This window comes from Daphnia magna, linkage group LG9, assembly GCF_020631705.1.
Source record: "Daphnia magna isolate NIES linkage group LG9, ASM2063170v1.1, whole genome shotgun sequence".
NCBI lineage: Eukaryota > Metazoa > Arthropoda > Branchiopoda > Diplostraca > Daphniidae > Daphnia > Daphnia magna.
The window spans coordinates 65,509-81,766 of record NC_059190.1 but is presented as its reverse complement, the minus strand read 5'-3'; the positions used below and the strand labels follow the sequence as shown (position 1 = coordinate 81,766).

The 16,258-nt window shown below is 39.6% G+C and overlaps 1 protein-coding gene and 2 long non-coding RNA genes across 23 annotated transcripts; 2 read left to right on the top strand and 1 right to left on the bottom strand.

Moving 5' to 3' along the window:
• Positions 1-393: 393 nt before the first annotated feature.
• Positions 394-5,281, bottom strand: LOC116930402. Of its 21 annotated transcripts, none has more exons than XR_006651504.1 (18): positions 5,159-5,281; positions 5,001-5,069; positions 4,843-4,942; positions 4,654-4,751; positions 4,136-4,209; positions 3,823-4,071; positions 3,722-3,751; positions 2,786-3,517; positions 2,641-2,711; positions 2,477-2,559; positions 2,190-2,302; positions 1,915-2,027; positions 1,725-1,776; positions 1,548-1,660; positions 1,370-1,485; positions 1,199-1,286; positions 818-1,058; positions 394-745 (listed from the first exon to the last, which is right to left on the bottom strand). It is a non-coding gene; the product is annotated as an uncharacterized LOC116930402 (long non-coding RNA). The 21 variants fall into 21 exon arrangements; XR_006651496.1 differs by having other exon boundaries at positions 1,548-1,776; positions 2,786-2,981; positions 3,333-3,517; positions 5,159-5,279; XR_006651498.1 differs by having other exon boundaries at positions 1,548-1,776; positions 2,786-2,981; positions 3,392-3,517; positions 5,159-5,278.
• LOC123475982 lies at positions 3,991-4,406 on the top strand. Its single transcript, XR_006651508.1, has 2 exons — positions 3,991-4,087; positions 4,170-4,406. It is a non-coding gene; the product is annotated as an uncharacterized LOC123475982 (long non-coding RNA).
• Positions 5,282-5,396: 115 nt separating the features above from the next.
• Positions 5,397-16,213, top strand: LOC116930398. Its single transcript, XM_032937818.2, has 16 exons — positions 5,397-5,459; positions 6,310-6,373; positions 6,458-6,584; positions 6,649-6,740; positions 7,381-7,456; positions 7,556-7,769; positions 9,486-9,786; positions 9,936-10,333; positions 11,971-12,228; positions 12,967-13,304; positions 13,374-13,583; positions 13,645-14,286; positions 14,360-14,921; positions 14,979-15,286; positions 15,348-15,563; positions 15,646-16,213. The coding sequence occupies exons 9-16, from the start codon at positions 11,997-11,999 to the stop codon at positions 15,826-15,828; spliced, it is 2,691 nt and encodes an 896-aa protein (XP_032793709.2). The 5' UTR covers positions 5,397-5,459; positions 6,310-6,373; positions 6,458-6,584; positions 6,649-6,740; positions 7,381-7,456; positions 7,556-7,769; positions 9,486-9,786; positions 9,936-10,333; positions 11,971-11,996; the 3' UTR covers positions 15,829-16,213.
• The last annotated feature ends 45 nt before the right edge of the window (positions 16,214-16,258 follow it).

The window sequence follows — 16,258 nt, the reverse complement described above, 5'->3', positions numbered from 1 at the left end:
TAGTCTATGATAAATTATTCACTTCAGCACGCGCAACACTATTTTGTGTTTTATTGGTAAACTTATGACTTATAATGTTGATTAATTGTTGACGATATATGATATTTTTACTGTTAACTAGAAAGAATATACCAACTATTTTAATAGATAATTACGATTGAGAATCTTTCAACTCTCAAGGAGGTGGGCAGCAACATTTGATGTCATATCCACTAGTCTACAAAATGGTAGCTTTCCTCTTTTTATATCCAGTACGAACAAAATGTTCTAATATATAATTTGGATGAAAATCCTACAACACCATCTAGTAAATATTTTGTTAGTAAAATTTTATCGGTTTTTACTTATTTTCCTAATGAATTAGTATTTTTTGTTAGAAAGTTTTTTTTCTCATTGATTCAAACTATTCGTGTAGTTAATTCAGCATATTCAACTCTGAACACCCAATCAATGACACCCTTATGATTTTTGTCCATTTGGTTTTACTGAAATCGCGGTGTTATTTTATTTTAGTCAGATTAAGCTAGGAGCCCTCATCTGACCGCTTTCGAACATTCCTTCTTCATGCGAAACTAGGGGCGAGAACCCCTAAAGTTAAGTCGGACTTATTTAGTTTAAGAGGTTATATTCCACGGCCGTGAATGCCAATTGACAAACCATTTCGGAATTGTTATGACAAGTTTTATAGGCATCAGCGCGAGATCCATAAGGAAAACGAACTCAGTTAAATCCGGTCTCTAAGTACCTGTAATAATTTCAGATATAATTATATTGAATATTAGACAAAATTATACATGTAAAAAAAAAGGGTTGATACCTTGTCCGAGAAGATTATCTAAAGTTAGATTTAAGGCTTTAGTCGTTCTCACTTTGACAAAGGTATCGACGACAATTCCGACGTTTTTCTTACGGATTAAAAGAACGACATAACGTCGAAGCTTGGCAGCCATGCACGTCGGTGGAAACATAGTAGAAAGGCAAACTTGCTTTAACAATCTAAAACAATTCGTCACACCAAATTTGATCGTTGGTATGAAAAAGAAATGAGAAGCCACTGTCTGTGAGAGAAAACGGTCAAAGAACAAGAAATATAAACCGTAGAATTTGAGATGTGACAGGACGACGTATCAATTAATCTCGTATCAAAATTTTGCTCATCTCAAGATTCTGAAACATCCAGAAAAGTATCTCAAATTACCCGAAGAATGACTCCCGAGTTGCTGTGAACTAGTGACGCCCTGCTCAGATTGGTCTTCAGGCAGGAAACTGTTATCGATATAAATGCCCTGCATTTGCAACCAATTATCACTTGTAGAAACGCTTCATGGAAAAGGACAGTACAAATGGCGAAAAAAACTGCACCGCTTACCAGCATGAGCACGGGCTTTCCACATCATGTATTCAATACATTGCTCCTCGCGTTTCTGCAATGTGAAACCTCTTGCAATCCGTAGGTGTCGAAGTAGATACGCAACATTTTTCGTCCTGTAATTATACACCAGCCGTTAAACAATGTTTCGCATTTAATGGAAAGGAATCTAACATACCGTTTTCAGTCAAAACATGGAACTGTACTCGGTAAAAACGACGTTCACGGCGTTCAGCGGAGAGATGTCACGCGAAGAATTTGCGACGAAACGCAACCTTTTCTGCGCTGTCACTATGGGTCAGTAATACCATTTCCCCAATCCAAAGCCTTTAAATAATTGACACTCCATTTTTACTTAGATCTCGAATTGTCGATCTTCGCGAACCCTGTTCTCTCCACCGTTCCACCTTTACAAAAGTAAACAAAATAATTAAATATGTGCGTTTTTCTTTTGTTTTCTAATATGACATAATTATTTCAGACATTATAAATAATGCTATGAAATAATTTTAATAGTAAAATTTGATTAAAACAGAATTGGTTACCCAATTTCTTGTTGAGTAATTGCATGCATAACAATGTAACGGCATTGGAAGACCGCAAGCAAAGATTGCGGGGTTGTATAGTAGGGCATCTACCACGTTAACTGAATTGGGACCTGTTCAAAAGAAATGTAAAATACATTCTTAGCTCAACTATTCATTAACTTGACCCTGATCATATATATACATTTCCATGTTTCCAAAAGTTGAGGGTACTAACACGTTAAGCAGAAAAGCCAACTAAATGATTCTGATTTGTTTTTGGTTTCAATCTTTACCTTTGTGAAATTATAATCGCAATATAGCCTTTTTCAAGCAGAACGGCAGCTGGGGTCGTGAGGGCTAGAATATCACTTTCAAACGTTTGTCTCTGACTCGTCCAAGCAATAATCTAAAATATAAATATTTTATATCGATCACCCCATGGGTTTGTAGGTGGGTGTCTGCCTGGGAATCAGAAGACTGTGGAAACAATCTCTACATTGTAATAATAATTGATTTAACGTAATATGTAATGTTTTTTTTTTTATATTTTACCAATTTACCATCAGGATAAGCCGACTACCTGATATTGTGTTGACCACGTGTGATTAAGTATCCAAGAATCCACTAGGTTGGTCATCGGCTCATCACCTGAACTAAAACATTCTAATCAGGGACTTGAGTCTTAGTGTAAATCAATAATGAAGGAGTCATATTCTTTGTGTAATAGAAATGCAAGATACACACCTGAAATAAGTCCACTGTAACAGACTCGATACAATCAACAAAATCATAGCCAGTGATACAAAAGCCACAACCTGAAAATAAACAAGAATTTATATAGGATTGCAAGTCATTAAACTAATGAAAACACTCTTCTATGCAATACTACCTAAATCAGTACACCAGAAACTGAAAAGAGGAGCTTCACTTTTAGCTACCTCCTTCTGTCATCATGGCACTAGGCTGCCTCAATATGAAGTGTTGGCCCAACATATTTTCAAATAATTCATATTTAAACACCACAGGAGAACCAAGAATTACAGATCACATAGCACATGCAACTGCTTTTACAATGGTGGATCAACCTTAAAATAACACATTCTATTCACACTTCCATAATATATCAATATTTAATAGAAAGCTATCCACATTCATCCTGCTTGTTAGCAGTTAAAAAACCCATTCAATAAGACAATAACAAAGAAAATTTCTCCCCATGCAAGTAACTACACTTAACATTACAATTCAATTTTGATTAATATACGATCTCAAACACAGTAGCCCCCCTACCATGACAACATGACTACACACTCGTTCTAAAGTCACTAATCAATTAATAGTCGTGAGTAGTCAAGTAATCTGTCAAGTGACTATCCCCAGCTAAATCCGAAAATTTTAATACATATTAATCCTAATAAAACCCAACAAAAGCATACCAAAATATACTGTCGACTTCCACACAGATAATATTCCCCTGTTAACATAGGATACTTACATACCGGGGGTCACGAATCGAAAGAAAAATGTCTCACAGTAGTACTCTTTATATAAGCTCTCCTGATCCAAGCACTATCGACGGCAGTGTCATCGCGTGGTAGAAAAGTACAGCTTGTTTCGCCACCTGTTGGGTATTTAAAGATAGCTTAGATAGGTATATAATGACTTGTAGGCTAGTAGCAATTTATTGAATCCGGGCTACCGCTGAAATTACATGCAAGTTTTTTTATATTCTTGAATCAGATACGTATGTAAATTTATAGATTATCAAGTGTAGTTACTCAAGTACATGACGTGGTTAAAATCTATACTTGACAAGTTATTATACCCGCATGTGGTTGTCTAGATGATCACGTTCCTATAGAAATTTGCTTAATAACATACTACTGCACTGTTCTTCATTTGTTTTACAAAATAAACTATTTCTACCTTAAATTTGGAAGTAGATTAACGGAGGCCATGGTAAATGACTTCTCATGTTTGTGAATTGAAACCACTCTACATTAAACTACAACATGAGCTCCATTTATGTTATATGTAGTTTAAATTACGTTATTTGGTTGTGTTAAGAGTCTTCTATGTGCATACTGGATTTAGGTACAGTATGTTGTGCAACATCTGGGACCAATACTTGCTAATGAAGCATCTTGCGGCTGTGCTATATTTTGTCAACTGAACCTTTAACAATTCAAAGGTACCATTAAGCATTTGCAATTTTCAACACATGATGACTTAATATTACTTTGAGAAAGGGTAATGGTTTAGTTGATCTTTAGGAATCCATTTTTTATGATTTTATCATTTTTGGTAGACCACCTGTAGATATGCATGAAAAATTTAACATCTATGGTAAAAACTTGCTATGAGTATATAAAAATTTAAAAACAAACATTTTGAATGTCCTGGGCATTGAGCCCCTTCAACATATTATGCCTTTGCCTAACCTTTAAACCATGAGTGATAAATCGTTTCTCTATTTTTCATAGCAAAATAAAGGTAACATGCTTTAACTTGCAATAATGTTATGTGGTCTGGGGTAAATTATAGCTTACTATGTTAATTTCCCAAAAAATTCAATGAGATGGATTAGTTAAATACAAGACAATTGTTATATCTAGTAGGGGTTAAATTTTACATTCACATGTGAAAAATGTAAGGTGAACGTTAACTTTGTATCCTTCTTTATGCACATGACTTTCAAGTTACCGTTTCACATTTCAAATGCATTTACTATGTAAAATAATAGCAAGTGGGATATACCTTATAACCAGAACTGTCTACAACCATGACTTCAAATGTCTCATGATAACATTTCATCCTTGATTTGTACCTCAGCCACCAAACTTTAGTTGATTATCCTGGATGAAATCAAATTGGTTAGCCACCAGCTTTCTTTCTGATCTACTTGGTTTATCTTTATCATAGCTAAATTTTTGTAAGCTTTATTACATGATTTCATCCACAGATGAATTCTAATTCTAGGAATTTCGGATGTGTCACGTAGAATTTAGCAGTTCCAAACACAATGTGTTTAATTGAAAACTAAAACCTAACAAATTTCAGAATATCTTAAGTAATTATCCCCAATAATATATATACTTTGAAACCTCTTCAGCTTGTGTTTTCTCAGTCTCTGAATCTTTGGCTTAGTCAGGTGGACTTTTAACTACAGATAACTGGTCAGCATTTCATGGTTTACAATGAACAAAATATTTAAGAAGATGACATCAGTTGGGTAAGTTAAAAATTATTTTAATACGTATACGTTCACCTATGTGGCCACTTACAATGTGGGTCGCCATCGACGGTTGTTTGCTAGATGCATCGATTGCTAGGCCAATTTAGAACGCCAATTAGTTAGGTCTATTCAAACCCCTCCAATTGTCAATTGTGTCCATTAGATGGCATTTAGCAACCATGGCAGATCGGAATATCAACACTATTTTTTCCTATTCGTAAACTTGGCATCGCTACACCGCATCCATTAATTGCCTAATTACACGACCTCGTGTGTGACGCGTAGATCCTTTTCAGATCTTTCATTTTTACATGGAATGGAGCCTCAGGTAAATAGCACTGTGTAATCTGAAGTCGTTTTGTTTGCATAGTCTCTGAGAATTAAAGTAAAGTTCTGTTTGATTGTCTGAAAATTCACTTAGCACTAATAACATCAAAGTGGGTTAGCAAATCTTTCACCGTCAGGCTGAGGTTGCTCATAGGCATGAACATACGAGATGCTATTTCGGTTAATTCCGCAACAAACTTTTGAAAATGATTATTAGGTTAGCACCAAAAAGCAACATAAAATGATCTAGAAAAATGTCGAATTTTTTAGTTTTGTTAAGTGAATTCAAGAAGTTGAAAATTGAGCTTAGCATTTTCAGTTAGAAAATCATCTGTTCATTTGGTAAATTGACAAATCATTATTCTACTTGTTAACTATTTTTCTTGCAGTTCTATTGTAGAAAAGCAGGTATTTGATGCATTTTTATGGTTTTGGTCTACGGAGGATTTAGCTGTTTTCCTAAATTTTCATGGTGTCATCTGTTGAAAACTGCATGTTCAACACAAATGGCTTAAAGCTTTTGCCTTATTCTTTAAAATTTTGTGCAAAAGAAACAAATTTTTAAAGCACTATTTCATTAGATGTAGGGCCTATGGCATATTCAAATGTAATTTATTTGCAGGTGCAGGGTACAATTAAGAATTTACAAGTCATTATGTTTTAGGATTCAAATTTCAAATTGCTTTAATTTCAAATGATTCCTGTTGCTTATTCCACATTCTGGTGGTGTAAGTTGAAATATTGGTTAATCTTGGGGAAAATAATTTTTTTACAGCTTTTTGTAACCTCTAGAAATAGATTTTTCTATTGTCTTTTGATGGCCATTTAAGTTATTTCAATTATTAAAATAGGTATCATACAAACATCACACAAAAATTATGATGAAGACTGAAAACAATCAGCACTGGAAAAGAGGTGATTTACCATTTTGTTTGTTTAAAACATTTATTGTTAAGAGAATTCTGCTAATCTTTTATTTAATTGGTCACTGAACTTTAGGTAATAAAATGTGAGAAACATCTCAGTACATCTCTGAGCTAAATTAGCATTTATCCGCTCGGTTCCGTTGAACATTGCGAATAAGTTCTTGAAATGTCGCCACTACGACACGCGTTGGAAGTCAAAGGTGAGTCTTCTTACATGTGGGTTCGATCCGTTAACAATTCTTGAATTTCCATTACAATCATTAGATTTTCCAAACTGAAACATCTTGTTTTCTTCGGTCGGCAGTATTGAGGGAGGAGTATAAGCTGCGCCAAATGCTAATGCAACTACCAATTAGGTAACAACCCGTTAGTTTCCATACTGTTGTAGGTCTAAGATCACGGTCATTCATGAGTTCGATTAGAATGAAAATCCGAATAAATGTAATATGTTAAATCAGTAAAAGTCCAGAAAATAATTTATTCTCTGAAAATAGTTGTGATATGGGTTTCAACCCAAAAAGCTTAATACGAGTACACAACTTTTGTTTGCGCCTCCAGCTGTTATAAAAATAGATCTGTTGTTCCCAAAAGAAATGCTGATGAAAAGCGGCATTTTATTCTTGATCTTGAAAGAAAAAAATCCCAATATGTACTGTCATTGGCTTATCCTTTTCGATCCTTTTGCACAACGCCCAGAAAAAAATTTAAAGTGGTCCTTTATGGCTTCAGTTAACAGCTGGTCTACATTCGTCCGTTTTTTGTTTCGTTTTTGGGCCTTACACGCCTATCAAGAATGCAAGCGGAAACTGTTATTTTTTGTTTGATTTGGTCTTGTTTCTTTGTCATATTTGTTATGTTTATCGGTTTTATTCTCTGAGCCCCGCATTCGACTATGAACAACCAAACCTTTTTACGCAAAACAAATCTTTAGAAACTTATGTTTTCTCGAATTCAATCGGAAACTAAATTCTGTTTTAATTGTTTAATTCTTTGCAGAATAGGAGGACTTAGAGCGCCGAATCAGCCAAAAGCGACTGCGACTGCTAATCTATGTTTCATTCTGGCCAGTAAGGTAATGAGCAATCACCATATTCATTTAGATATTTTTTTTTTAATGAATGGCCTCTTCCTCCATTTTTTGCTCTGATGTCTTGATGTCTATTTTCGCCAGCTTCTCAATCAGGTGGTGAGCTTTCAAATCTGCGTAGGCGTTCCTAGCTCCCACTCGATGACGGTATCGCCCATGGCGTCATCGAATCTTGTTCGTTGCCAAGCACATGCTAAGGTGATGGGTTGGATTTGCTCAACCAGTGTGGGCACCTGTAATGTGCAAAGCGCTGGATGGATCTTCTCCCATCAGAACTGAAGAGGCGAATAGCCCGAAGGTAGCTAATACATAATGTTTATTGTGTTGTGGGCAGAAAAAACTTGTTAGGCATACCCTAATAAGGAGATGAGACTAGGGTTCATACTTTTCGTGAAATTTGTGGAAAGGAGAAGGCGGGCTAACAACGACTAATGCCCATTTAGGGGGAATTTCTTTTTACCTATTGGAATTTAATGGACTGACCAATTGTCTGTTATTCCGGCATTACTAAGGTATCACCACTTTCTTTTGCATTGGTTAGTAGCTCACATCCATTCGTTCTCTGGAGATAATTATCTGAGATTTCCAATGCGATTTAATCGGTCAGATTCGCGACGATGAAATCATTTCTTTTTTTTTTTTTTTCATTGTGGTTAAATTGGCAGCAACAGCAAAATAGTGAGGGGGATCAATTTGCGCCCGAAACAATGTGCACCACTCTAATATGAAGGTCAGACGTAAAAAAGAATAATTAAAAAAAGTAAATAACAAAAGCTGGTAGGATGAAAGGAACGTGACGTTTGCTGGTCACGATCTTTCAGCTTCGTCGCTTAAGGCCACCAGAGTTGAACGTCCTTGACTTCCATCTCACCCACTTGCTGTCTAGCGTCTTCTGCTTTCAGTTTTCACCTGAACCACTTGCTTGTTGCGCAACCTGTTATTTCCATCAGATCAGGCTGACTGTTAGCCGGGGCTTTGATTGGGTCTGAAATGATCGAACTCGTCTTCTGAATGTCTGTTTAAATTCTCTGGTTAGTTCACCGTTGGGTTGTCTCACGTTTGCAATTTTTGCAATTTTTTTCGCGTTTTATCGTTTCTCAAATTATTTATGTCGGCATCGAGAACGGAGGTCGTATAAGCTCATGACCCACTTTTCCTCTCGCGTTCTCTTATTGACGCTGAGTGTGCAGCAATAACGTTCACACTTGTACATTCACGTTCTCTGGCCCCTCTGGAAAAAAAAAAAATGACAGCAGAAATGCGTGTCGGTTTGGATGCTGTTGGGGAAATATCCATTGATTGTGAAAAGATAAAAAAAAAAAAGTGGGTCGTCATCGCAGACATTCAGAGTTTCAACAACCCGTTTTGACTTGTGCGCGACGCCTGTTGCAGTCCAAACCTTTTTGATTGACGCTCATCGTCTAAAAACATTGTCAGTATCCGCGAATGGACCTTGACCAACTCCTATCGAACACTGCGCGTAGCTGTTCGTTCGTGATCCAGTAAATGTCCCTATACGATTGCTACGAATCACCTTGATTGATCGATCGTCCACTCGTTTTTATCGCCTCGTAGACGACTGACAATTTCACTTTGGCTCTAGTTCGGTGTACCCAGAAACCGTCGCGTTTCCATTCCCATTTTCGGTTTCTTTTTTCCTCCCGCTCTTTCAAAGTATAAATTACAGCGTCCTCCAAATATGGAACGTTGCATGCCGCACCGTCAAAAGCTGGATAGCAGTAAATGGAATTGGAATGAAAAGTCGGGATGATCCTTTAAGTTGAGTAAGGCTCCTTTTTTTGGTTGAAATTGATTGCGACAACATTAAAGAGCCAATTACGTTTTCTTGCAATAATAATTATGTGGCATCCCAATAGATCCAGTTTTTGTTTTTCCTATCTTCACCCAAATACGTGACTTACAAGGCTGCCAGACATTTTCAATGACGTGCTTGCATTGCAAAGCACCATTGATCACAAGTTGCCTTTAGTTCACCTTTTTCTCTGTTATTTAGGACAGCATCGTCGCCCCTGCAAACTCGTTACGTGTTTCGATGAGTCAACGAAGAAGTATCGACGACGAGGAGGACTATATACGACAACGTGTTTGGAAAAGGAAAAAGGCCCATAAACATCCAAGTATAGCCGCCTCCGCTATGGATCTCGGTTACGCTGTGAGGCAGGGGTGGGGGGGGATAACCGCCATGGAGCGTGAATCACGACTACAAGAATGCATGAATGGACGAGATGCATTAGAAAATGTATTTTTCTTCTTGGAGATTCAGACACAACGAGATCTCCACTTGGCTGATGACGGTACAAACATAACTTTTATGACGACCGGCGGTATCTTATTAACACTAACCAAAGGCGTTAGTTTATCGACAATTTTAGGAATTTCCCCAAAAGATGATTGAGAAACACAACACCAAATAAGCGCATCTCACCTTCTTTTTCTTCCTTAGACCCACACTATGACTTGAAATTGTTACTCAATCTCCGATGCTGTTTTCCGCCCATGTAGAGAGGTATGCGTGCCTCTTGGAAATCGACGTCTAGAAAAAGGATAAGAAACCTAGTGGCGGGTTGGCAGTTGGTCTTTCGTCCTCGTCCCGTCCGGAGCAGCACGCGCTCACGTTGTTTGGGATTTGAAATCTTTCGTCGTCGATACATCTCGTCGTTGATCCACCAGGGAAAGCGCAGCTGTGGCAGACAACTGTTGCCAATACGTCCATCAGCCCATAGTGTCGTTCATTTTGGGCAGCAACTGGCCGTGTGGACGTGCTACCGTCACTGCCCTCGTACCTTAGCAAGGCGCTGGATATTTTCATTTGATCCTGCAGTTCGGCAACTAGATCAACAGGTACAACTTTCATGCAATCTTAATTACATTGCGTCATTGCGTGTTTGCATTTAATGGACTTAAAGGCTATCACTTTAAAGTTCCGTAGCGAGATAGAGAAAAAAACAAAACAAACTTAGTCGATATTTGTTGCGTTACGAGAGAGAGAGAGAGAGAGAGAGCGATACGGTGCCTATGGCAGTGCAGACCATCTTTGGTCATAGCCTTGGACTCGAGTTGCTCCCGTCTCTTCGTCTGATAGGCAGCACCAGGAGACAGAGAGAGAGAGAGAGTGGGAAAGCTGTACATTCTGCACGGCCTTGCTTCTATATACGACGTATTGGTTGTGCCTGTTGTAGACTCCCGTTTTCGTTTTTAGTCTCCGCTCGAGACAATTATGAATGGGATTGTTTTCGAGGGAGATTGTCTCTCCGTCGTCTTGGTTGATGTATACTTGAAGATGAGCCCAATTGAATGCTCTGCTCATGCCTCATTGTAATCTTTTGATTACTACAAACAAGACGCCTCCCTTTTTCGTTTTTCACGCAAGTCACTTTGACCCAACCCCATCTGGTTTAAAATTAGATTGCGTGCCATCGCATCTCTCAACGACTTCCAGCCTCCATCGACGCCGTATTTTCTCCCTTCACCAACAGTTTCCTGGTTTTTCGCTTCGACGGTGCGACGACCCTATTTTCCAACCCTCGACACGAAAATTCCACCAAAATCGTCAATAACTCAATTTTTAAATAAATTCCCCAAAACTCCCACCGGCTCTTTGGACGTTTATGAATTCTCTGCCGTCGAAGCATTTGTCTTAATCTGAATGTTGAAATAGTGGTGGTGAGATCTTTCGTCCGTTCACAACTCGAAAATGGTCATACATTCATGCATGTATAGGCATACACAGGTGTAGTACATTGGGGAGACGCTTCCCACATACGGTCCATGAACGTGATGGATGCCCAAGGCCAGCCGTCAGCGTGTTCGACCCTACCTTATTTCATTACTCATTTCAATGCAAGAAATGAGGTTTTGACTGAAATATAGTACCCTCCTCCATATGTGTAGGGGATTATGGGCGGTTGCGTTCCTTTGTAACTGTTGACGTAGTATGAATAACTACATGGCTTAATACGCTGAACCGTTTCTAAAATCTGGCGTCGGCAACACTGACCCCGGCGTAGTTGATGTATTATTAATTATTATGTCTGACGATTCAAATGATGTGCTATTGAGCTAAATGCGATTGAATTGCGTGTCATTTTTGAAATGAATGAATGAACCGGGTCGTTGAAGTGATTGAAACTGAACTTGGTGTGCGTGCGGGCACTTAGGGAACCAATGCTAATAATCACGGTCAGCATTTTGATGAATAACTCGGAACGTTTTGCGTTTACATGGAGTAGCACAACCGATGTGCGTTGCGGTGGGTGGCTGACGGTGCGACGCTCCAATGATCGTTTCCATCACGTCTTCCGCATTCATTTTGTAAAAAGCTTTTGTCGAACGATTGCAAGTCGCTTTCTACTATTTATACCTACCGTTCCCACCGTACCGTACCGTACCTACCATTTCAACAGTATCACATCGATCGTTTCAAGAATTCGCCATCTTTTTTTGTTTGTTCTAATCGTCTAATTCTTTCGTGCAATTAGTTGAAGCACGGAGGCAAAACCAAACAATGTCGGGAGATGTTCGTCACCATTATTCGTCTGCGTCGATGAGCATCAACAGTAGCCGCCATCAGCAGCAATCGTGGAATCAAAGTCAGCAGCAGCAGCAGCAGCAACAACATTATTCAACAGAATTCGAACACGAAGAAGTGGACGACGAAGGAGAGGAGGAAGATGATCATCATCGAACACAACTCCACCAGCCATTGTATCCGGCTTCTGAATGGGATCAAAAGTTAGGTCTGACTCTTGTCTATTTTTCTTCTGGAAATAGTCTACGCATTTTGACCGTGTTTTCCCAAGTTGTTGAAATTGTATTTGCCTTTCACCCCGTCCACGTACTCGCATCATTCGCCTTTTCATTACGTTCCTACAATTTCTTGATTTCACTGAATGCCGTCATTAACTTTTCTCCCATTCCTTTTAAATTTATCGTTGCAAAAAGAGAAGAAAACGAGGGCGATTTCGCATTTTTTTTTTTTTAGTCTCCTTTTAAAAATTGCATTTTTATTTGATTTTAGCCTCGTTCAATCCAACCGATGACATTTTTCTTTGTTTACCCTTACCTCCATTGCAGTAGAAAAGCGGCGCTTCTTTTATCTGTATTTTTGGTTGGGATTTTGTTTCCCCGCTCGGTTGGGGTGCTGATGCACGTACAGGCGACCCTCTACCCAAGTCGTGATCTATTCTTGGAATTTGTGTCGGTCTCTTTTGTTCGGTTCACCTTTTCATTTGACTTTCTACGACCGCCATTCCCCCTCCCCCACTCTCTCTTTTTTTCCTTTTTTTTTTAAATCCTGCCTTCATTAGTTTGGCTTTTGTTTTATTTTTACTGGCCTCTTTTTGCTTTCATTTGCAGTCCCCTATTGCTATCCGTTTTCCTTTTATGTTAAGTATGTTAAGTATGTTAAGTATTACAGCCATTAAAAACTACTTGATTGAAATAGTTGTCTAATTTTCTCGTGTTCTACTTTTCAGATCGGATGCTGGATGAACTCCAACTGAGCATATCGCCTCAACGGAAAGCGGGAACGACGCGGATAGAAGCAGCCGGCGGGAAAGATGCGTCGTCGTCGTTGTCGTCCTCCTACATTCTTACTTCCGGCTCCCATCAACAATCGTCGAGGCAAACTGTCAGTTCTAGTAGCACAAGCCAAGAACATCGTCGAACAGCATCTGGCTGCCGTATGTTTGATAGTTCTTCTGTCGCATCCAATCCTTCGGTGGATATGGGTCCAGTCTCATCCGTCAGAGATGCCAGATCACAATCACCCGAACAACGCATTGCCCTAAAATCGACTGGGGGATCTTACAACGTAAATCTCTTCCTGTCGTGCAATGGTCCTTTCCGTACGTATATTGACATCCGTTTTCGTTGGAAATAGGAAGGAGCATTCAGCAATGGTTTGTCGAGAGGTGGCAGCATGAGCAGCGTTCGCTCTCAAAGTTCCCAGCAACGGCAATACTCCGAGTATCATTTGGCCAATAGAAGACACGATGACAGTTCTTTCGCCGCTGGAATGCCCTCGGCCACATCAGCCGATGACGAGCCATTCGGTGATGATTTCCAGGCAATTCCTTCATCTGTTTCAGAGGTAAAGGCTCTAACATTGTACCTCATCGTATCAGTTGCACATTTGTCATTTGTATGGACAGAGAGCCAGGGCGTGGAGTAGTCGAGGAGTGGCGTACAATTTCGCCTCGGAAACTACCACCAATAACAATCAAATCGGTCCGGCAACCGAAGTGGAAACGACCGTCAAAAAGACTCAGGTTGCTCGATCATCTTCTACTGGACAACAACCGCTGGGATATGGACCAGATGAAATCGATTCTGCTCTCAGTGATCTTATGCGAGTCAGTCAAATGGCCACAAGATCGGCTCAGCCCGAAAGGGACAACGAACAAACCAGTCGGACGGCCCAATCTCATCATCATCATCATCAACAGTTGTCTACCCAGCAGGTTCATTCATCAAACCCAGTCGTCATGCAGTCGGGAACGACTGAAAGTAGCACGTTTAGCAGCAGCAGTAGCAGCAGCAGCAGCAGTAGACAGCAATTTTATAGTTACAGCAGCAACGCGAAAGCATCCGAATCTAATGAAACGCCAGTTCATTACGCCACGCCAGATAATCGACTAAAATCAGTGTCGTCGATCAGTTCGTCAAGTTTGTCTTCGACTGTTCACCATGCTCACGTTATTGATTATTCTCGAATTAGCCAAAAACAAATCAGAGCTGCTGGAATTCAATCAATGTCGCACCACCAACTCAATAGTCCGATATGCAATTTTCCGGTATGTATTCGCTTTTGTATTCTTAACGATTATTCAAGTTAAGCTGATTTAAATTAACATTCATTTTTCGTAGGATCACGAAGATTTTCCGTTGTATAATCTTCGGATTATTCCAGAATCATCGGGGCTATTGTGCAATGTGGCCAAGCATCCCCAACCGATGTGCAATGTAGAGAAACATCCCAATTTCCCGTTGTATGCGGGTTCGCCTCCGTGCCCACCGGGATCGCAGGATACGCATCCGATCTGCAACATCAAAATTCATCCTGCCTTGCAGTGCAACTTTCCCCGTCACCCAGATTACCCTGGTTTTACGACAGGCTGTTCTCTAGCGGACAAAGAAACCATTTGCAATGTTCCGTCGCATCCTATCTGCAACTCGGATAAAGAACGCCATCCGCACGACCGAAACCCGCAACCATCCAAGTGCAATATTCCAGGCCATCCAGAGTATCCGGATTACATGTCACTCACTGAGCCGCAGACGGAACCGTTTTGCGATGTCCCTGGCCATCCTTTTGGATTGTGCAATATCCAAACACATCCGCAGTATCCAGACATGATGGGCCCTGAAGACCGAGAAGCCGCTCCTTACTGTTTCATTCCTTCCCATCCGGAGCTATTATGCAATATTGGTAAAATATGCTATGGTTTCATAATTGCCTTTTTGTCTATTCATATCGGGATTTTAGCTCATCATCCAGACTATCCAGGCTACATGACCGAAGCTGAAATGCCTTCGGAACCTATCTGCAATGTTCCCAGGCATCCCTTCATCACGCAGGGTGTTGTTAAAAGAAATCCACCGATCCCTAATCAACAGGATCCTTTTTCCAGTCCTTATGCCGTACCGACTACACTTAAACCAAAAATGTATCAACGAGGCATAGGCGGTTCTCCTTTGCCGACCATTAGACGCCCTGAAATAGATCCTGGGCTGCAGTCGCCACCCAAGAAACTGGATGATTTAATGGATACCTTTAACGGGGGTCCGTACCAGGTACATAATTGACAGAACGTTCAATCTTAAAAGTTATTCATCCTGCAATTGCCCTTTGCAGCCATACACGTCAACTCCGCGCATTGGACCTGATCCTACGCCTTTTACGGCTCCATCGGTGGAGTCCAATGGAACAACGCCGATACCCAAACAACCCTTGTTTGCCGAGACGCCCAAAAAGCCAGCCATTAACGGCGCTAGCGCTCCACCTGTTTATTATCCACCCGAAACGAACGAAATGTTTGCTAAAACGAGCCCTGAAGCGCCGCTCTTAATGGTAACGAATTTTCTTATTTATTTGTTTAGTTTATACTTTATCCATCCGTTTTTTTTCATTTCGTTTTTATTCGTGCCAATAGCAACAGTCGCAATCGCATTCGATGTCAATGGGAGGAGGATCCAAAGGAAAAATGAAATATTCTGCCAAGTATTCTGCTGGAGGATCAGAGTCGGATACTAAATTTAAAGCTGGAGCTGGAGGTGCTGCTGTTATTCCCATCTGCCTGCCTGTCTGCTGCGCCATGCCGTGTGTCATCATGTGAAAAACTCAGCATTCAATGGAACCCATATAATTAGACTATTCCAAAAGTTTGAAGCTCAAAAAATGAGAAGAAAGGTATTTGATAACAAGGATTTTTGAAATGTTTCTGATTTTGCAACATACTCTCTACCAACGACATTTTCTTTCATTATTGCCATTTCATAAGCGGCTGAAAGATTGGCTGAATTTTCTTAAGTTTGTTAGTGAAATCTGACGTAATATGCAAATATGATGTTGTAAGGCGGTGAACGATTGATTATGTTAACATTATTTTAATCTTACAGGTGAACAAGTCTGTTGAGGTGTTAAGCATAGAAGTTTTTTATTGAAACTGAAATGTTACGGTTTGCATGTGACAAATGAATAAAATAGCACCATATTCCTAATCCTTCTGCTGGCGTCTATCTGCATTCATTTTACCAATATGCAAA

Bases quoted from the DNA above. Each gene is read 5' to 3' on its own strand.
- LOC116930398 (XM_032937818.2), top strand. From the start codon at position 11,997: ATGTCGGGAGATGTTCGTCACCATTATTCGTCTGCGTCGATGAGCATC. The intron at 13,584-13,644 runs GTAAAGGCTCTA...TTGTATGGACAG, and splicing joins TTCCTTCATCTGTTTCAGAG to AGAGCCAGGGCGTGGAGTAG. The intron at 14,287-14,359 runs GTATGTATTCGC...CATTTTTCGTAG, and splicing joins GTCCGATATGCAATTTTCCG to GATCACGAAGATTTTCCGTT.